The sequence below is a fragment of the Anabrus simplex genome, chromosome 2 (assembly GCF_040414725.1).
Source record: "Anabrus simplex isolate iqAnaSimp1 chromosome 2, ASM4041472v1, whole genome shotgun sequence".
Taxonomy (NCBI): Eukaryota; Metazoa; Arthropoda; class Insecta; order Orthoptera; family Tettigoniidae; genus Anabrus; species Anabrus simplex.
Window position 1 is genome coordinate 1,170,293,402 of NC_090266.1, and position 16,364 is coordinate 1,170,309,765.

At 36.3% G+C, this 16,364-nt stretch overlaps 1 protein-coding gene across 1 annotated transcript in view; it reads right to left on the bottom strand.

The window, feature by feature from the left end:
- Window positions 1–2,040: 2,040 nt before the first annotated feature.
- Khc (kinesin heavy chain) overlaps window positions 2,041–16,364 on the bottom strand; it is a 278,091-nt gene continuing 263,767 nt past the window's right edge. The window contains exon 19 of the mRNA XM_067142133.2: window positions 2,041–8,311. Within this exon, the coding sequence (XP_066998234.1) occupies window positions 8,295–8,311 (17 nt within the window). The 3' untranslated portion in view covers window positions 2,041–8,294. The remainder of the gene's footprint in view (window positions 8,312–16,364) is intronic.

The window sequence follows — 16,364 nt, forward strand, 5'->3', positions numbered from 1 at the left end:
AAAGAATACAATATTCAGTATTAATGAGTGTAACAACAATATCAGCTGCAGGCTGCTGATTGCTAGTTGTGACAAAGGCATATATACAGTGCTTGGTAGCAGTGGTATGATTTGAAAATTTAGATATTACATTATTTGGAATGTTGGGAAAAATAATCCAATAACTTGAGAGAATGATAAATGAGACCTTGTTCAGAATTAAAGTCGTGATAATTGGAAAAACTATTTGGTTGAAGTCTTAGGTTCAAGAATTTTGGTTTGCAATAGGTAACTGGCGATTTAACTTTGGCGTAAAACTTTGAGCGTCTTCAATTGTTTGCAAGCTTAAAATAACATTCTCTCAAATTGCTTTTATATTTTTCCTAACATTCTAAAAAATGTAATATTTAAATTTTCAAATACTACTACTACTACTACTACTACTACTACTACTACGTTTTCATTCCTCCCCTGAAGGGAGAGGCGGGCCTCTTAGACGGTTACGCCATCTCTCAGGCCAGGAGAGTTGTTGCGGTGAAGATGTGTGGAGAAGGCAAGGCGGTGGGTGGCCGTGGCCTACACTACGAACTGTCCTGGCATTCGCCTTAGTGCAGAAGAATGGAAAACCATTCTCAGGACAGCCAACGGGTGGGGCCAGGCGTGAAGTCCAGCCTTATGCCCCTGTCCCTTCTCCCGAATGCAAAGGCGTACAGCCACGGTAGAGCCGTGGCCACCTCTCCTCTGCTCGGCTGGCTGGTCAGAGTACAGAGCTGTTGGACCACGGACAAGCCGTGGCCTCTTAAGGGACAAAACCCAAGGGCCGAAATCCACTCTGCATCTACCGACCGAAGCACTGTATATTTTCCTTACACAAGTAGTAACCAACAGCCAACGGCTGATATTTTTGTATATACATTAATACCGAATATTGTATTCTTTTCCTTAGACTGCTCCTATTGTAAAAATGTTAATATTAGAAAACTAATTTTAAATCACACCTGATTTAATCTTGAGGAGGTACAGTGACTGATGATGCCTTCTATGAAAGGCAAAACATGTCTCATATTCTTAAGGTAACAATGATCAATTCCTAATTGTATAAAAATTGTAATGTATTGAATAAGTGGTTAAATAATAAATTAATTAGCTTCCTACAAGTATAGTATCTTCGATACGGAACCATAATGATATTTATCATTTACAGTATAAATCGGCCTAAAGCTCGCATGTTCATTTATTTTTCCTTTATTTTTTCAATTTAGAAATACATCCTTCCAACGTATGTAGCCAACAAGTCTGACTACAGCCATAAATTTGTTAAAGAATAGTGAAGAATACACACACACACATACAATTTACAATTCTTTATATCCAGAAGTCACTGGACAAAATGGGAGGCTATAGCATATTGGACCTGCCCCCCTTACTTTTTGCAGCTATAAAAACAGAAAAAAAGGGGTCTAATATGCAAGGAACTACAGTAATTGATTTTGATGAATGAGATAATTCAGCATTTTATGAACTGTAATGACAAAAATATACTGTAGAAAAGAGTATTCTGAATATACTGAAAACAAAAAATCATTTTCAATACATTTGGGGAAACTAGTTCAAATGGAAGTGTTTGTTTTTTTCATAACCTTTCATCATATAAATATGTTTCACTCTTGAAGTAACTATCAAGATTAACAGATGTACGACCAGTAAATTGAGACCATAATACATTCTTGTATATATTAGAGCATCGGGATCTATGCGGGGCTGCCTTTTCTCTAACTGCCAATTATTGTCTTCGACAGAATAAAAGTGAGCCTGGTGTGACAGCACTAACAGTGGGCAGCTTTCTACTTGGAAGGGAGAGAAATCAAGAAATCCACAGAAAATGAGAAGGGTTGTTTGGGATCTTCTGGTGGACACTGCATTTGTTATATAAGCTGCTGATGGCTTAATTTGTGTCTTGATCAACCCGATTTGTTCTCTTACTATTATAAATAAATTGGGCACTGAAAATTTAATAATTTCGGAGGTATAAGGTTAGGAAACTGGGGGAAAAAAGCCGTATTGTAATAAAAACAAATTTCCTATTTCACTTTAATATCCAAGAACCATGAGCACAATAGCAAATGCACTAAACTCAGAGGGGGAAATTACAAAACCAAATGAATACATCTTTACAACATACACTACCAAACAAAAGTGGAACTCTGCTACCCAAAATGTAGTTTTCACGGATATAAAGCATAGTTAAATTTATTCACAGGTTATTTCCTCTTGGTGTTTCAAAAGGGTCAGGAACAACTTACCAAACTATGAAATTTCAAAAATTTTATGAAATACAGTTTGTATTTAGCTCATTTTTATTCTTTAACTGCTAAATGCAGTCAGTGCAAAACCCTGCAATAAAATAGGTACTGGTATATTACAAAGGAAGAGGCAGACAAGCCACCAAGGGAAGTGCACACAATACAATGTTCCCAAGTTTCTTGCCACCAAAACCAAATTCATCTTGGTGATGGTCAACAATTCTTTACGAACACTAGATCTTCCACACTTCAACATTTCACACCTCAAGGGTTCTATTTGTGTCTGCTAAAGATGGACAGCATAAGGTCACTGAAAGTACAAAATAGCATTTTCACCTTTCAGGATATATTAATGGCTAAGTTACAGACAGTATTTAACAATTAGACCGATGGACAGCCATCAAGGCGATTTACACGGAAGTAAAATGTCCATGCCAGATAGTGCAAGATCGCAACATGCAATCTCTATGTGGCTCCTTAGACCTCTGTATAAGGATGTCGTTCAAACATTTGGTGAAGGCCAAGTCTATAATCCTACAACTACAACCACACCTTGCTAAACCTTCTTATAGTGAAACTGCCATTTTCAATTTCAGGCACAAATTGAACCCTCAATTATTTTTAACACATAAAAGCCACGTGTTTTATTTCTGCATCAAAATTAAGTGTTAACCTCTGTACAATTCTTTTTCATTACTACATACCATACTTCCTACATAAAAAAACAAAATTCATTCACATGAGGACCTGTTACCAGCACTGAATTGTCTCTTTCAATAGGAATGACTTTTTCCATTTAAATTCAAACATTTAAGGAATTTACAAGCAGTCAGCACAACACAATTTTGTAGTTTTATTCTCGTTTAATTTCTAACGCTGAAAGGAAGCCACTTTTACATTTTTCACAACAAAATATTATGAATATGAGGACGTGGCACACTGTGATCCAGACTGATATACAATGCAGCAAGGGATTGTAACATCGAACAGGATTTTTTATTATAAATAAAATCTATTCATCTGTATTATTTATATTATTAAATTATTACTTTATGATTGATGCAAAAATGTTGAATATATATACATATATATACTCTCTGTAAGTGCCAATCCATTTTTATTAATTCCTAATTTATAGTTTCTGAAAATACTTTCAATGACTATGTGCTCTACTAGATTTTACTAAACATTGCATTTATTTACTTTTCATCATACAAATATATGTGGGGCAGCCAATTTCTTTAGCAATTAAGAAAAGAACACAACAAAGCCAAAATCCACACAATGGAACAGTCATATGGTTATATATAATATACAACTACATTTAGTTTTCATTATCATGCTCTGGTTAGTCATTAAAAAAACTGCATTTTTTTACAAACAAGTTTATCTGATATTTAATTCTCTGTGAAGAAAAATTAAAACTTAGAGATCAGCAGTTAACAAAGCTGAGGGGGTTCCCTTCACACTTCACATCCATGTGCTGCAAGCTTTTAAAAAGCCTCCTCCTATACCACTTTCATCCTTACAGTGAATGTAAATCTAATAAATTAAAAAAGTATGTATCAAACACACATTTTCTTTCTCTCTCTCTTTCACACACACACAAAACTAATTACAAATTAAATAACTCAATCATTTTATGTCACTAACTTAAACTTATCCAATCGTACTATGAAGCAAATAACTACAACCCTAGTCCCTTTGATGAGGTAACTTAATTTACAACATACTTGCTTCAAAGCCAAAAAATAAAACCTCGAACAGTAGCACAAAATACGTATGAATGAAATATAATAAACACTCGATCAAGAACATGGATTACGCACAAATAATACTATAGCGAAACTTAACAAATCTTATGAGCATAGGAAGCCAGACTTAAAACTAAATTCTGAATATGCCTGAGAAAGTCTTTAATCTATCTTGGTTAATAGGCTCATTTAAAAAATGAAGTACAAACATAAAATGTTTGTATCAGAAAAAATATTCTTTAAATAATAACTTAAGATATTTTTCCTCTGGTCGACAAATAAGCTATTCTCCATTGTAAATTATTTCCTTTCTAAATGGTAAGCATACTATCTTTTTGGATCAGAGATCAAAGTTGACTCTACAGGAAAGAAAATATACAACTTGTGTATTTTGATCCCATACTTTCAGTTAGAGATTTTGTGATGCATTGTAAGAAGAAATGGATATCAACTTGCATTTCGAAACAAAATCTATATAGATAAAAGTAAACTTACTGACCTGGATGTCAAAAATGAAAGGAAAGCAGTTGAGGCTTTTATGTCTGGCATTACAAATCATGCCTGTATTTTCCGAGAAAATACCAACACGATTTATAATATTTCCATTCCTTCCACTAGATAGAACAATGTAATTGACATTTGCAGAGATACAGATCAACAGTTAAAGACTCTGAATGTGACATCAACCATACCAAGAAGATCTTATGCAACTGATTGAAGAAAGAAGAATAAAATCAACTAGGAGGTCTACAGAGAGAAGGAAAGAAAAGAGGAGGAAGGTATTATGAGGTGTGTAAGGGAGCAGCAAGAGAAGAGGAGACTGGAATATGAGCAAAAGATTCAGCAGGCACAGAGACTACATATGCCTGAAGAATGCCAGCATAGACAAGGAAATGAAGCAGAAAAGAGGTGGTGGTGATGATGATCAAGTTCAAGAACCAGTGCAGAAAGAGTTTAATGAAGAAATAATATTGAAGCAGAACATGGATGACCATCAAGCAAATGAACCTGAAGAGAACCAATCAGTTTTAGCTATTTATCGCATTCTCATCCTGTTCCTGCTTTCCAAACTAAAGTAGTGAGGTTAATACTGTCTACCGGTCACCAACAGAAATTGCTTATATTTTGGATAATTTTCTGAAGGGAGTTGTAACTTCACAACTTATGCCTGGTGAAATTTCTGTAGGTGTAGATATTGTCAGAAAACCATTTCATTGTACACTCGAAGCAAGTCTTCTATTGTAATTTTACAGTAAGATAATACTGTGTGTACAAATATGAATTTTATGTTCTCTACATACTTATTCAGAAAGTTTTGAATGTTTGTAAATTATGACCAGTTGTCTGCAAATGTTCTGTAAATCTGTAAGTAGGCTACATTTCACTATTTCAAGTTCATCTAGAGAATGCAGTTCTTTTACATAAATATTTACAGCAACTGCTGTCATTCAGTGTTCAGCCAGAAATGCACATTATGAAAATTCACCTTATACCATAAATGATGTTAATATCTTTTAAATACTGAACACTGTACTTAACAGCAAGTCACCAGACAACAAGAGAATATGGTAAAATTCATTACCTGTTATCAATTCCATACTTGTATATGATGAGAGCTACACCAAGAATAGATGAAAATCTCCACAAGCATATTTCAAGACAGCTGCACAAATTTATAGATGTTTAACAAAAAATACAGTGAACTACTTAGCAAAGACTTGTCAATACCAAATAACCAGCCTTCAGAAGTACACATAGAAACTTAGCATTAAACAGCTAAGCCTGTATTCTGAGTCAAACACCACACAGCAAAATGTTCAGTGAATAAAACAAGTCCCTCGATACAGTCTTTGCCATACTGTCCCACACTGCAGAAAAGGAAAACAACAAATGCAAGCTGGGTACATATTGTTTTGGTAAAAGATTTCACCTTTAATAAAAGAAGGTAAGGACCTGCCTCACACACTGTTACTGCACATAGACTACCCAGGCATAAATAGTTGAGGGCAACTGGAATAAAAGTGACTTGTGTAAGACTAGACTAAAAATTACATTTAAGAACCTTTGCCTCAGGCATTGTGCATAGTAACCTTACATTAAAGGTGATATCTAATTTAATAGTTAAACACTGGAGAGCCAAATGTTGTGCAAATATACTGACTGTCAAACTAAACAGTGGATGAAAATACAACCTTGTTCCCTAGAAGGTAACTATAGGGAACTCAGTATTTCAAATTATGTTCCAAAACACACACAGAAATATGTTTAAGTTTGAAAAAAAAAAAATTGTTAAAACAGCATATACATATAATTTGAGAGAACACAGTTGAACAAATTTTACTTTGTTAGATAAAATAGGATTACCAAGGAAAGTTCAGAATACAGACAGCAAAGGCAAATGACAAACTCACTCAAAAGAGAGCTCCTGACATTTGGAATGTTTGCTGAAGTGTTAATCACACATACAGCCCAACTAATATCCCCCAAACTGCAGTGAAGGCCACAACAAGAAAAATATAAAAGTACTAACTGAGCATACAGAGAGGGGGATAATGTGGAAATCTCATGAATATGAACAAAACTGCAATGGCTGGGTCAACATATAACAAAGGGATGCTCAAACCTGAAGCCATCTCTGAAACTTTCTAGTCACATTTAGTGAAATACAAAAAGTTGGAGAGAGACTTGTTTGATTTACCGATAACATTTCATAATTTCTCCATTTCAGAATATAAATACTATAATCAAGTTATTACTAAAACTAGGAACAAGAATGTGCCATAAATAGGAAAGAAACAAGCCACACAATACAGAAGAAATAAAATACTTCACTGGGTATATGCAAGTTTGCAATGACTATTTGTTCATGTTCTATCAACATCAGAGGGGAGAAATATGAATAAAAGTAAGAGGATGAATACCATAAAATGCCACATACCATGGTACTTACACAGTACAGCTCTGACCTAGTAATAACAGGATAATTTAGTGTTATGAATGTTTTTAAGATTCATATATTCCATTTTATTTAGTCTCATTTAAAACAACTATGCTCAAAATGTAAATACATATGCTTCTGAACTCCAAAGAAAAAAAAACAGAATCTATAAAAAATTAAATTGATAACAAAATCAAAATTCATAAGGAATTTTTTTAAAAATATCATCCAACTCTTAAAGTAGCTGGATGAAGCATTATATACATTTTCTGTATGCATGTATAAGAAATGATTTTGAGAACACTAGCTCCCATATGATCATATCAAATGTTTAATTGCACAAAGCTCCAATTATCTTCTTGGCATTATTAACGATTAGTAGTATCATTGAAAGGCAATTACGACTATCTTATTTTAAATGAACAATAAGAGAATTAAAAGTAAATATATTTTTCTTATCCTTGTACCCTGAATATTGCATCATTCAGAAAGCCATGGGTGCATTTAGCAAAATATGTGCAAAATGAAGATCCATACTACAGTAGGGTAGTCAACCGGCACCTGTACAATTTTTCTGCATACTATATTCATTAGTTACAAATAACTAATATACAAAAGAATTTAGCAACCAAACATGATACCCAAGTTATGCAACATATGCAAACATACACTCCCATGCCAAAATAACCACAAAGCTTCCTTTTAAAATTTTCAAAACATTTCAATGAGAGAAATCAGATTAAAGAGGATGAACACTCCTAACAGTTTCTCCCCCCCCCCCCCCCCACATTTCTTTGGTTGCAGACAAAGCCACAGAAGCAATTAACTTATTTTATCCTTCATACCATTATTAATATTATACTTATTATGTCTATATTTAAATGTTTTTAAACTAGGACTGCTCAGTACTAGTTAAGCACGACTGAAATGGACTCCATTTTCCCCTCTCCCCAGTGGAAGGCATCTTGGAAATTGCAAATTTCCAAATGCTCCTGATGTGCATGAGAAGAGAGCACACAAATGATTATGCAAATTAAAATATATAAACATACCGGTATGTAAATGTCGATTTCATGGCATTACTTGTAATATTCAATACTTGAAACCAAACAAAATGACTGAACTGTAAAGTTTTTCCATTCCAATATATCTCCATTAAAAGAAGCATCTCTGGTACACCGCAGAAAAACTTTTTTCCTATAAATCATTTCATAGATTCATAAGAGAGACAAATGATCTATTTAAATTATACCGAGTAGTTCTGAGTGAGTGTTGCATATGGATGTAACTTAAAATTACTATGTAGCACTTCGAAGCCCCTCAGCTCTCGTTCATCTCTGAAAATAACATTTTAAAAAATCATTAGACATATCTGAATAGTTTCTCTTCTGTACTCTTTACAAATACACATTCACTATACTTAAGTATGGTAAAGTATTTCAAATGAATTTAATCATTTTTACTCTATTCTTATCCCTTAACATCCTGTTCATAAGAAATTATATTCTGGTTATACTAATAGGGTTTCAAGTCTGTAATATTTGTACAAATTATACAAGTAAGAAGAGGTTTTCTAAAATTTAATGAAATATATCTGATGCTTCCTTTGAATGTAAGTCACACTGTACTGTTCAAAGAACAATTACCATTACTGCACAAGAATGGAGACAACATTCATCAAATAATAAAATTCCAATTTTATGTGTTTCTCGAGTATAAATAATGTCAATACTCAATGTTAATGATAACTTAAGCATTATATTAGTCTTGCTGTGAGGCCCACTTAATCACGCTGCCCCTCCTGTAACATAATAGGAGTTAGTTCGTAGCATCGCCTAGCTCATCCTTCCCTTGCGATTGCCCTGTGGAATTTCTTGTTTCTAGGGAGGGACAGCTTATGCCTAGTGTGCCAATTTCTTACCAAAGTGACCAAGGATTGCAGTGCATGCAAAATAATATTTCCTATGTGTTTAACGTTGTACAAACAACTGCAGTTTTCATCGTTGTGGGGATGAAGAAGACCAGTACTGGGAAGGTAGTGAAAGTGGTCTTAATTAAAGCTGTGTGAAAATGGGAAATCATGGAAAACCATTTTAGGAGAGAGTTTAGTCTCGAATCCACTTTTGCCTGAAAGCAGGAGCATGTGAGCTATGAAATTATTGATCCCTGTCGGCACGTTCCTCTTCCTCGATGTTAGTTGAGACTCCCTCACCCAATCCGGTACTTCACTAGATTAGCAGTAGACTGTCCGCTCTTGGATTATAAGGTCGTGGGTTCAAAACCAGCAGAAATAGTTATTTCTTTTTCTCAGCGAGGTCTACCTTGTTTCATTTCGCCCTCCATTTTGCCTGGTCTAGAGAGTCCGCAAGACCTGCAGTTCTCATGCCCTCTGTGAGAGGGTCCCATCCACTGCTTTACAGGTCGGCCTCAAGGTCACTGTCCATCTCAGCTGAGCACACATGCTCTCTTCAAAATAGATTCGGCGTCAGCTCTGGCCATGTGACCATACCACCTCAATTTTGCCTCTTATTTTTCAGGAATAGGGGCAACTTTAAGAATGTTCCTGACCTCTTAGTTCTTAGTGTGGTCTAGTCGTATGACTCCCAGCATCCATCTAAGCATGCCCATCACCGTTATGTGCAGGAACTGCTGATGTATCTTTGTTGCCAGTGAATTTTCCACTCCATACAGTATCACTGGAGGAACTATTGTATGGTAAAACTTCGATTTGAGACACAGGGGGAACTTGTGTCACAAAGGACATCACCCATGACCTGGCGTCACTTCAACCAGGCGGCTTTAACTCTAGCTCAAGCGGCAAGTGTCTCGCCATCTGCTGTCATGCGGGAGCCAAGATCAGGGAATGCAGAGGTCTTCAGTAGTGGAATGTTGCCGACCAATATTGTCCCATTTGTCTGGGTGCCACACTCCATGTACTCTTTTTGCAAGGTTTAACTGGAACCCAATGTTTCCAGCCTTGTTTTAAACTGGGTGACCAATTCGTTAAGCCTCTTTCACGAGTTGCTAACCAGCATAACGTTATGTGCATAGAGGAGGGTCAATGGACAGGGTGTTTGCAGGTCCGCAGTTACCGAGTCCATACACATGATGAACAGGAGTGGTGACAGGGCGGATTTCTTTATGAACCACTCTAATGTAAAATGGTGCAGTGATGCCAGTTGCACAGCAGACAAAGGTTGTAGAGTTGTGGCAGAGGAGCTGAACCCAACAGACATATTTCTCTGGGACATGACACCATGCGTACAGAGCAAATATCAAAATAGTTCATAAGGAACCTGGTCAAATGCCTTTTTCTAAGACTAGAAAGGCCATATGCAGAGCCCTGCATGGATATACAAAATAATATCCGCATCCGCACTTCCTTCATCAGCACCCGCATCTGCGAATGGTTATCCACATCCGCAAAATGATTATCCACAGATAATTTTAATATTATACTACAGGATATTCCACCCAGAAAATTGAAACAGATAGATCTTAACATAATACATAACATAATACGTTAGGCCTGACACCTGGCACCAGACCCCTACAGTCACAGGGTTATGAGGGATTTTCTCTTGTGACAACTGACGTATTGACTTTTGTTCCTTCCTTCCTTCCTTCCTTCCATTAATTGCGGGCAGGAGCCAGTTACCTTAGGTCAGATTTACAGCTTTTTGGTCTCAAGGCTCTTTATATATATCACCATTCTCCCATACCAGTGTGAAGGGTCACTTAACCACAAGCAAAAAACAAGAGTATACATAAGTGAAAACAAACGTCATTTAGAAATTATCAGCAAATTTATCCGCACTGCCATACAGTTTGTATCCGCCAAGACACTAAATCCGTGGATATCCACATCTGTGCAGGGCTCTAGCCATATGTACAGTTCCTCTCTACTCTGTATGCCTCTCTGCCAGCACCTAGATACAGTAGTATGGAAAGCACCTGCTGTTCTGCGGTCTTTAACGAAGCCATGTTGGTCTGATGAGACAGGACTGATGCTTCTAGACGTGCGTCAATCACCAAGCAGCAGGACCCATTTTATATGCTCATTAGATGTATTCGAAAAGAAAATACTCTACCCAATACTGAAGTTGTAATAATACCTTTATTTAAGAAGGGGGACAAGAAGATACGAGATAATTATTGAGGAATCGCACTCGTATCTCAGGCAGCAAAAATAATGAAGGAAAAGATAATGAGAAAGTTCCATCATTAGCTGTTTTCTAGTTTCTCTACTCTCCCTACTCTCTTTGACTTTCCTGTTTACTATTCTACATTTTCTTTTTAATTTTCGTATTTCCCTTGTATAATAAACAGGGTCTGAGGTCATTTTATCCTTCTTAACAGGTACAAATCTCTTCTCCTTCCCAAATGATTCCTTTAAATTTAGCCGAAAGTGTATCCACATTACTCCCTTCACTTATCCAACAACTGAATTGTGATTTAAGGTAAGTCCCAAATTCATCAACTTTAGTTTTTCTGTACAATTTCTTGTCTTGTGTGACCCCTCTTATTAAGCCTTTTTGGTACCAGTCCTACATCCATTATTACAGCCTTATGGTCACCTATTCCTTCAATTACCTCAGTTTTATCAATTTCCCATGGTCAAGAATACATCTATTAAGTTATCAAGACAAGTCGGTTCTTGTACTACTAGTGTAAATCCTCCCTCCCAAATTAACTTATTTGCCATTTTCTGTTCATGGGCTTCACTTGCAGCTCCATTCCATTCTACTTCAGGCAAGTTGAAATCTCCCCCAATTATTACCATATTATTCTTCTTTCTTTCTTCGTTATGCCCATTCATAGAGCGCGTTTGAACTCGTTAGTTGGTTTGATGGTTTGTGCCTTCTTATCCTCCCAAAATCTCTTCATGAATGCACTGTGTTACATCTTGTGTTCTGTTGACCACTTCCTACCAGTTGTCTTTTTTGGTTTCTCCCTAAATTTATGATTGGCTACTTTTGTTCTAAAAGCTCCACGATTTTCCATGATGTCGTCTGTGATATTTATTTCTTGGAGGTCCGCCTTAGTTTCTTCTAGCCATTTTGACCTTCGAGTTGATTACTTTGAATAATCTTTTAGTTAGTCTGTCGCTGTTCATTCTGTAGATATGGCCATAGAAATTAAGGCGCCTTTTCCGCACGGCATCAGTAAACCTGTCGGTGAAGGAGTAGAGGTCCGCTGTTCTCCTCTTAATCCACATTCCATTTTCTCTCGTAGGACCATAAATTTTCCTGAGAATTTTCCCCTCCTGCTTTTCAATTTCTGTAATATTAGAGTGACCACCTAAGCATATGGTTTCTGAGGCATATAAAGCTTCGGGCAATACAACTGTCTTGTAGTGTCGTAATTTTGCATTACGCGATATGACTCTTTTGTTGTAGTAATTCCACGTCAGTCTGTATGCTTTATGTAGTTTGGTGTTTCTTTCTACATTGGCACTACTGTCTAATCCTGATGGTAGTATAATTTCTCCAAGGTATTTGAAGGAGGGCACCTGTGAAATTGTGCCGTTTTCCATCTCTAGCGGAGTTCTTTTGCTATTTTGACGTAGATTTTCCATGTACTTGGTTTTCTCGTAGGACATCTGGAGGCCTGCCTTTGATGCTATATTGTGTAGTCTCTGTATGGCATACCTTGTTTCATCCTTGGTCTTAGTAATGATTGCGAGATCATCAGCAAATGCTAAACATTTCACATTGACCTTGCTTCCCAAATTTCCGATGTTCACACCCTTGATATCCTTTTCCCACTCTCTAATAACTTTGTCTAGAACTAAGTTAAACAGAATAGGGGAGATGCCGTCACCTTGACGAACGCCCGTACATATTTGAAAAGGCTCAGAGATTTCTCCAAGGAATTTCACTTTAGAGGTCGTACTTGTGAGGGTCTGCTGGATAAGTGCTCTGGTCTTCTTGTCCACTCTGAGTTGTTCTAGAGTACCAAATACTGTCTGTCTGTCCACAGAGTCATACGCCTTCTTAAAATCCACAAAGGTGACGATCGTGCTGGCACTTCGGTGAATCCTTAATATCGTCTTTAAGTTCCATATTTGTTCTGCACATGATCGACCTTTCCTGAAACCCGCTTGGTACTCGCCAATCAGATGAGTATAATCTATTACTTTCTCAAATATTTCCACGTCTCTTTCCTCTCTTCCAGGCCTGTATGTTCCTATAATTCCCACCTCCTCCATATTATAACAAACAAATTTTATCTCTAAGATTTCATCCTTTTCATCGGTAAACCATTCATGTGAACAATAAGTTTCCTTCACCAGAATAAACACCCCCCCTCCCTTTTTATCTCCTCGGTCTCTATGATAGACTGTGTACCCTTCTGGAAATACTTCTCTATTACCCACCCCTTCTCTCAACCACGATTCCACTCCTATCACCACATCAGTCTCATAAGATTCCATCAATGTACTGAATTTTAATTGTTTATTTACTGCACTCTGACAGTTTACCAAGAGCAATCTCAGACCCCCTTCGTCCCTAAAACTTGACTGTTGCAATTGGGTAACTTGAAATTCCTTACTTTCCTGAATTTCATTTTCTAGTTGGCTGAGCCAGCTTGAAGTACAGCTGGTTCTTTCTACTAGTTTTCCTGGTCGGTATTATAACTCAAGGGAGCTGCCTTTTTTACAGTACATATCTTAAGATTAATAAAATCTAGAACAATATTTGCTACCTTTAGTTTACCTAAATTGTTTAGATGAAGGCCATGCTTTGTGTAACAGTGTCTCTCGAAACTGCTGCTATCAATTACCTGTGTATTATGAAAATGTTTACAAATTTTAATCATATCTGTATTAACTTTGTCCACTTCAATATTCACACACGAGTCTCTAATCAAATCATGCCTGTGGGGCACGTTCACTACAAAGATGTTAGCGTGAGTCAGCTTACCTAGTGTACATTTAAGTAGTGTACATTACTGTAGTGCATTAGAATATGGAGGCTGTCCTCGGGTTTTTTTTTTTTTTTTTTTTTTTTTTTTCCCTTCACGTTTGTCCTGATCTCTCTTTATATTGCTTCTCCTTCAGGTGCTAACCTGCCATTTATCCTCTTGTGTGTTCTTATTCTCATCAACTTCTCCCTTGTCACATTATGGCTAATGATGTTCTACTTTTCACACTTTTATTCTATTTCGAATACCCAAAATTAGACCTACACAATTAAGAATTGCTAACCTAATTTGCATACAATATTACTAAAATGGAACACAGTACTTTCACTAAAGTATGCAGGCTATCTTTCATCACCAATGTATTTTTTAATTGAAAATTTGATGACAATATGAGCATACAACCAAGAATATAATGCTATTCTCTTCAATAATTATTTTAATCATTAATGAAAATACATATTTACTTGCATATATCTCTATTTTTCCTCCCCTGAAAATTGAAGCTTAAAAATCTGGGTACAAGGTATATGTGGGAAATCTAACTATATTAGAATTATACTTTCTAAAATTATTGTCCAAAAGCGTGCAATTTCATTAGATTATGTTCTGTAACATGTTGCTGAAAATTAACAGAAGTATGAAAGTTTTAGATTTCCATTCATAGCCCAATATGTCTTACTGCCATCTCCCCTCCTATTTCACTGAACAGAAAAAGAAGAAAATATTAGACCTATTACCAGCACTAGTTACATAATACACATCTTATGTATGGGTATACTGGAAACTTTTTTGAATATTAACAGAGTTACATTACACTCTGTCACATGAAATTCTCAGCCTGCAGCACGATTACCATGTTTCTCCGCAAACTGAATCTCATGAATTATACAACATGAAAGTTTCTCCATAATTTACCTATAAGTAAAGTCTCTCTAGAAAGCAAATTATGGTATCGCAATACACTTATGTCTCGCATATACTGGTATAGAGAAATTTCAGTGAATTCAACAGTGTCACATTCCATCTAGCTCATTAGGACAGGGAATACCTACCTGCCTTTCACCAAACAAGGGAAGAGAGCTGCTGTGACTAAGAAAACGGGAGGATTACGAGAAAGAGTTTAACTTTCAGCTGAGAGCAGGCTTGCATGCCGCAGTGTGTACCTCATCGTATTGAAGATAAAAACACAAGATATAAGCAGGGAAAATTTTTCTCCAATTCCACATAAATTAGGATGCATGGTATACTGTAAGCAATGGAGAAATATACACAGGTGAATGCAGCATTTACATTACAAAAGAAATAAATATACGATCAAAATGCAGCAGCAAATTCATATTTTTTCACGTAACTTCAAGCATGCAAGTTTTTTCTAAACGTTTTGTGTAAGTTATTGCAGAACGTGATGACAGATTTTATTTTCCGTCTTTAAAATTTTTAAACTGCAAGTTGCTTTACATCGCATTGATACAGATAGGTCTTGTGGCGATGTTGGGATAGGAAAGGCCTAGGAGAGGGACGGAAGTGGCCATGGCCTTAAAATACAGCCCCAGCATTTGCCTAGTGCAAAAATGGGAAACCACGGAAAAACTGAATACAAGTTCACAGCTTTACGCCCCTAACCACATGGCCATCTCGCTCGGTTCTTCTATTCCTAATGGAGGCTTTACTAGCAAGGCCTTCAGTAATCCAAAAGCATTTTGCTATCATTAACAACATTTGCCTTTGTTTATGGTGTCATTTCTGTTTATACCCTGTGAAGAGTCCACTGCAAGAATTTAAAGAAAATTAGTTGAGGATTCAGTTTCATACATCAATACATGTAAGTACAATACCATACTCTATAACCCACTACTAAAGGGATTACTGTTTCATACTAACAGTCTTATAGAATTGGCGCACAACACAGAAAGGGAGACTGTCATAGTGGAAACATTACAAGAGCCAGGATAACAGCTGATTTACATTGGTATCCCTCCTTTACACAACATTATGTTAATTTGTTTTTACTTTGCAGTACATTTCCTGTTGTAGTTACTGCAGTGGACATTTGCAATGTCACAACGTGAATTTGTTTTTTTTATGATTAGTAATTACAACGGCAACTTCGAAAGACAATAAAGATCAGCACTCTAATGTATGTGAAAAACTGCACTCAAGTGCAACGTTACATCAGAAGCACCAATGTAATGGAAAAAAAAAAAGTTTCAGACTTGTTATCTATTGTGATAGTACATATCACACCCCCGCACTATATGTAGAAGTGAGAGATATTATTGTCAGTATTTGATATTATCATCATCATCATCATCATCATTATTTCATTTGTATATTTTGTCATTATATTTGTAAGCTGGGAGATCTCCATATATGTAGTATGAGTAATTTGTTTTGAACAACGAGTGGGCAAGGAGAAGTTCAGGGCATGGTCTTGACAAGAGGATCTACCATGATTGGCTGACC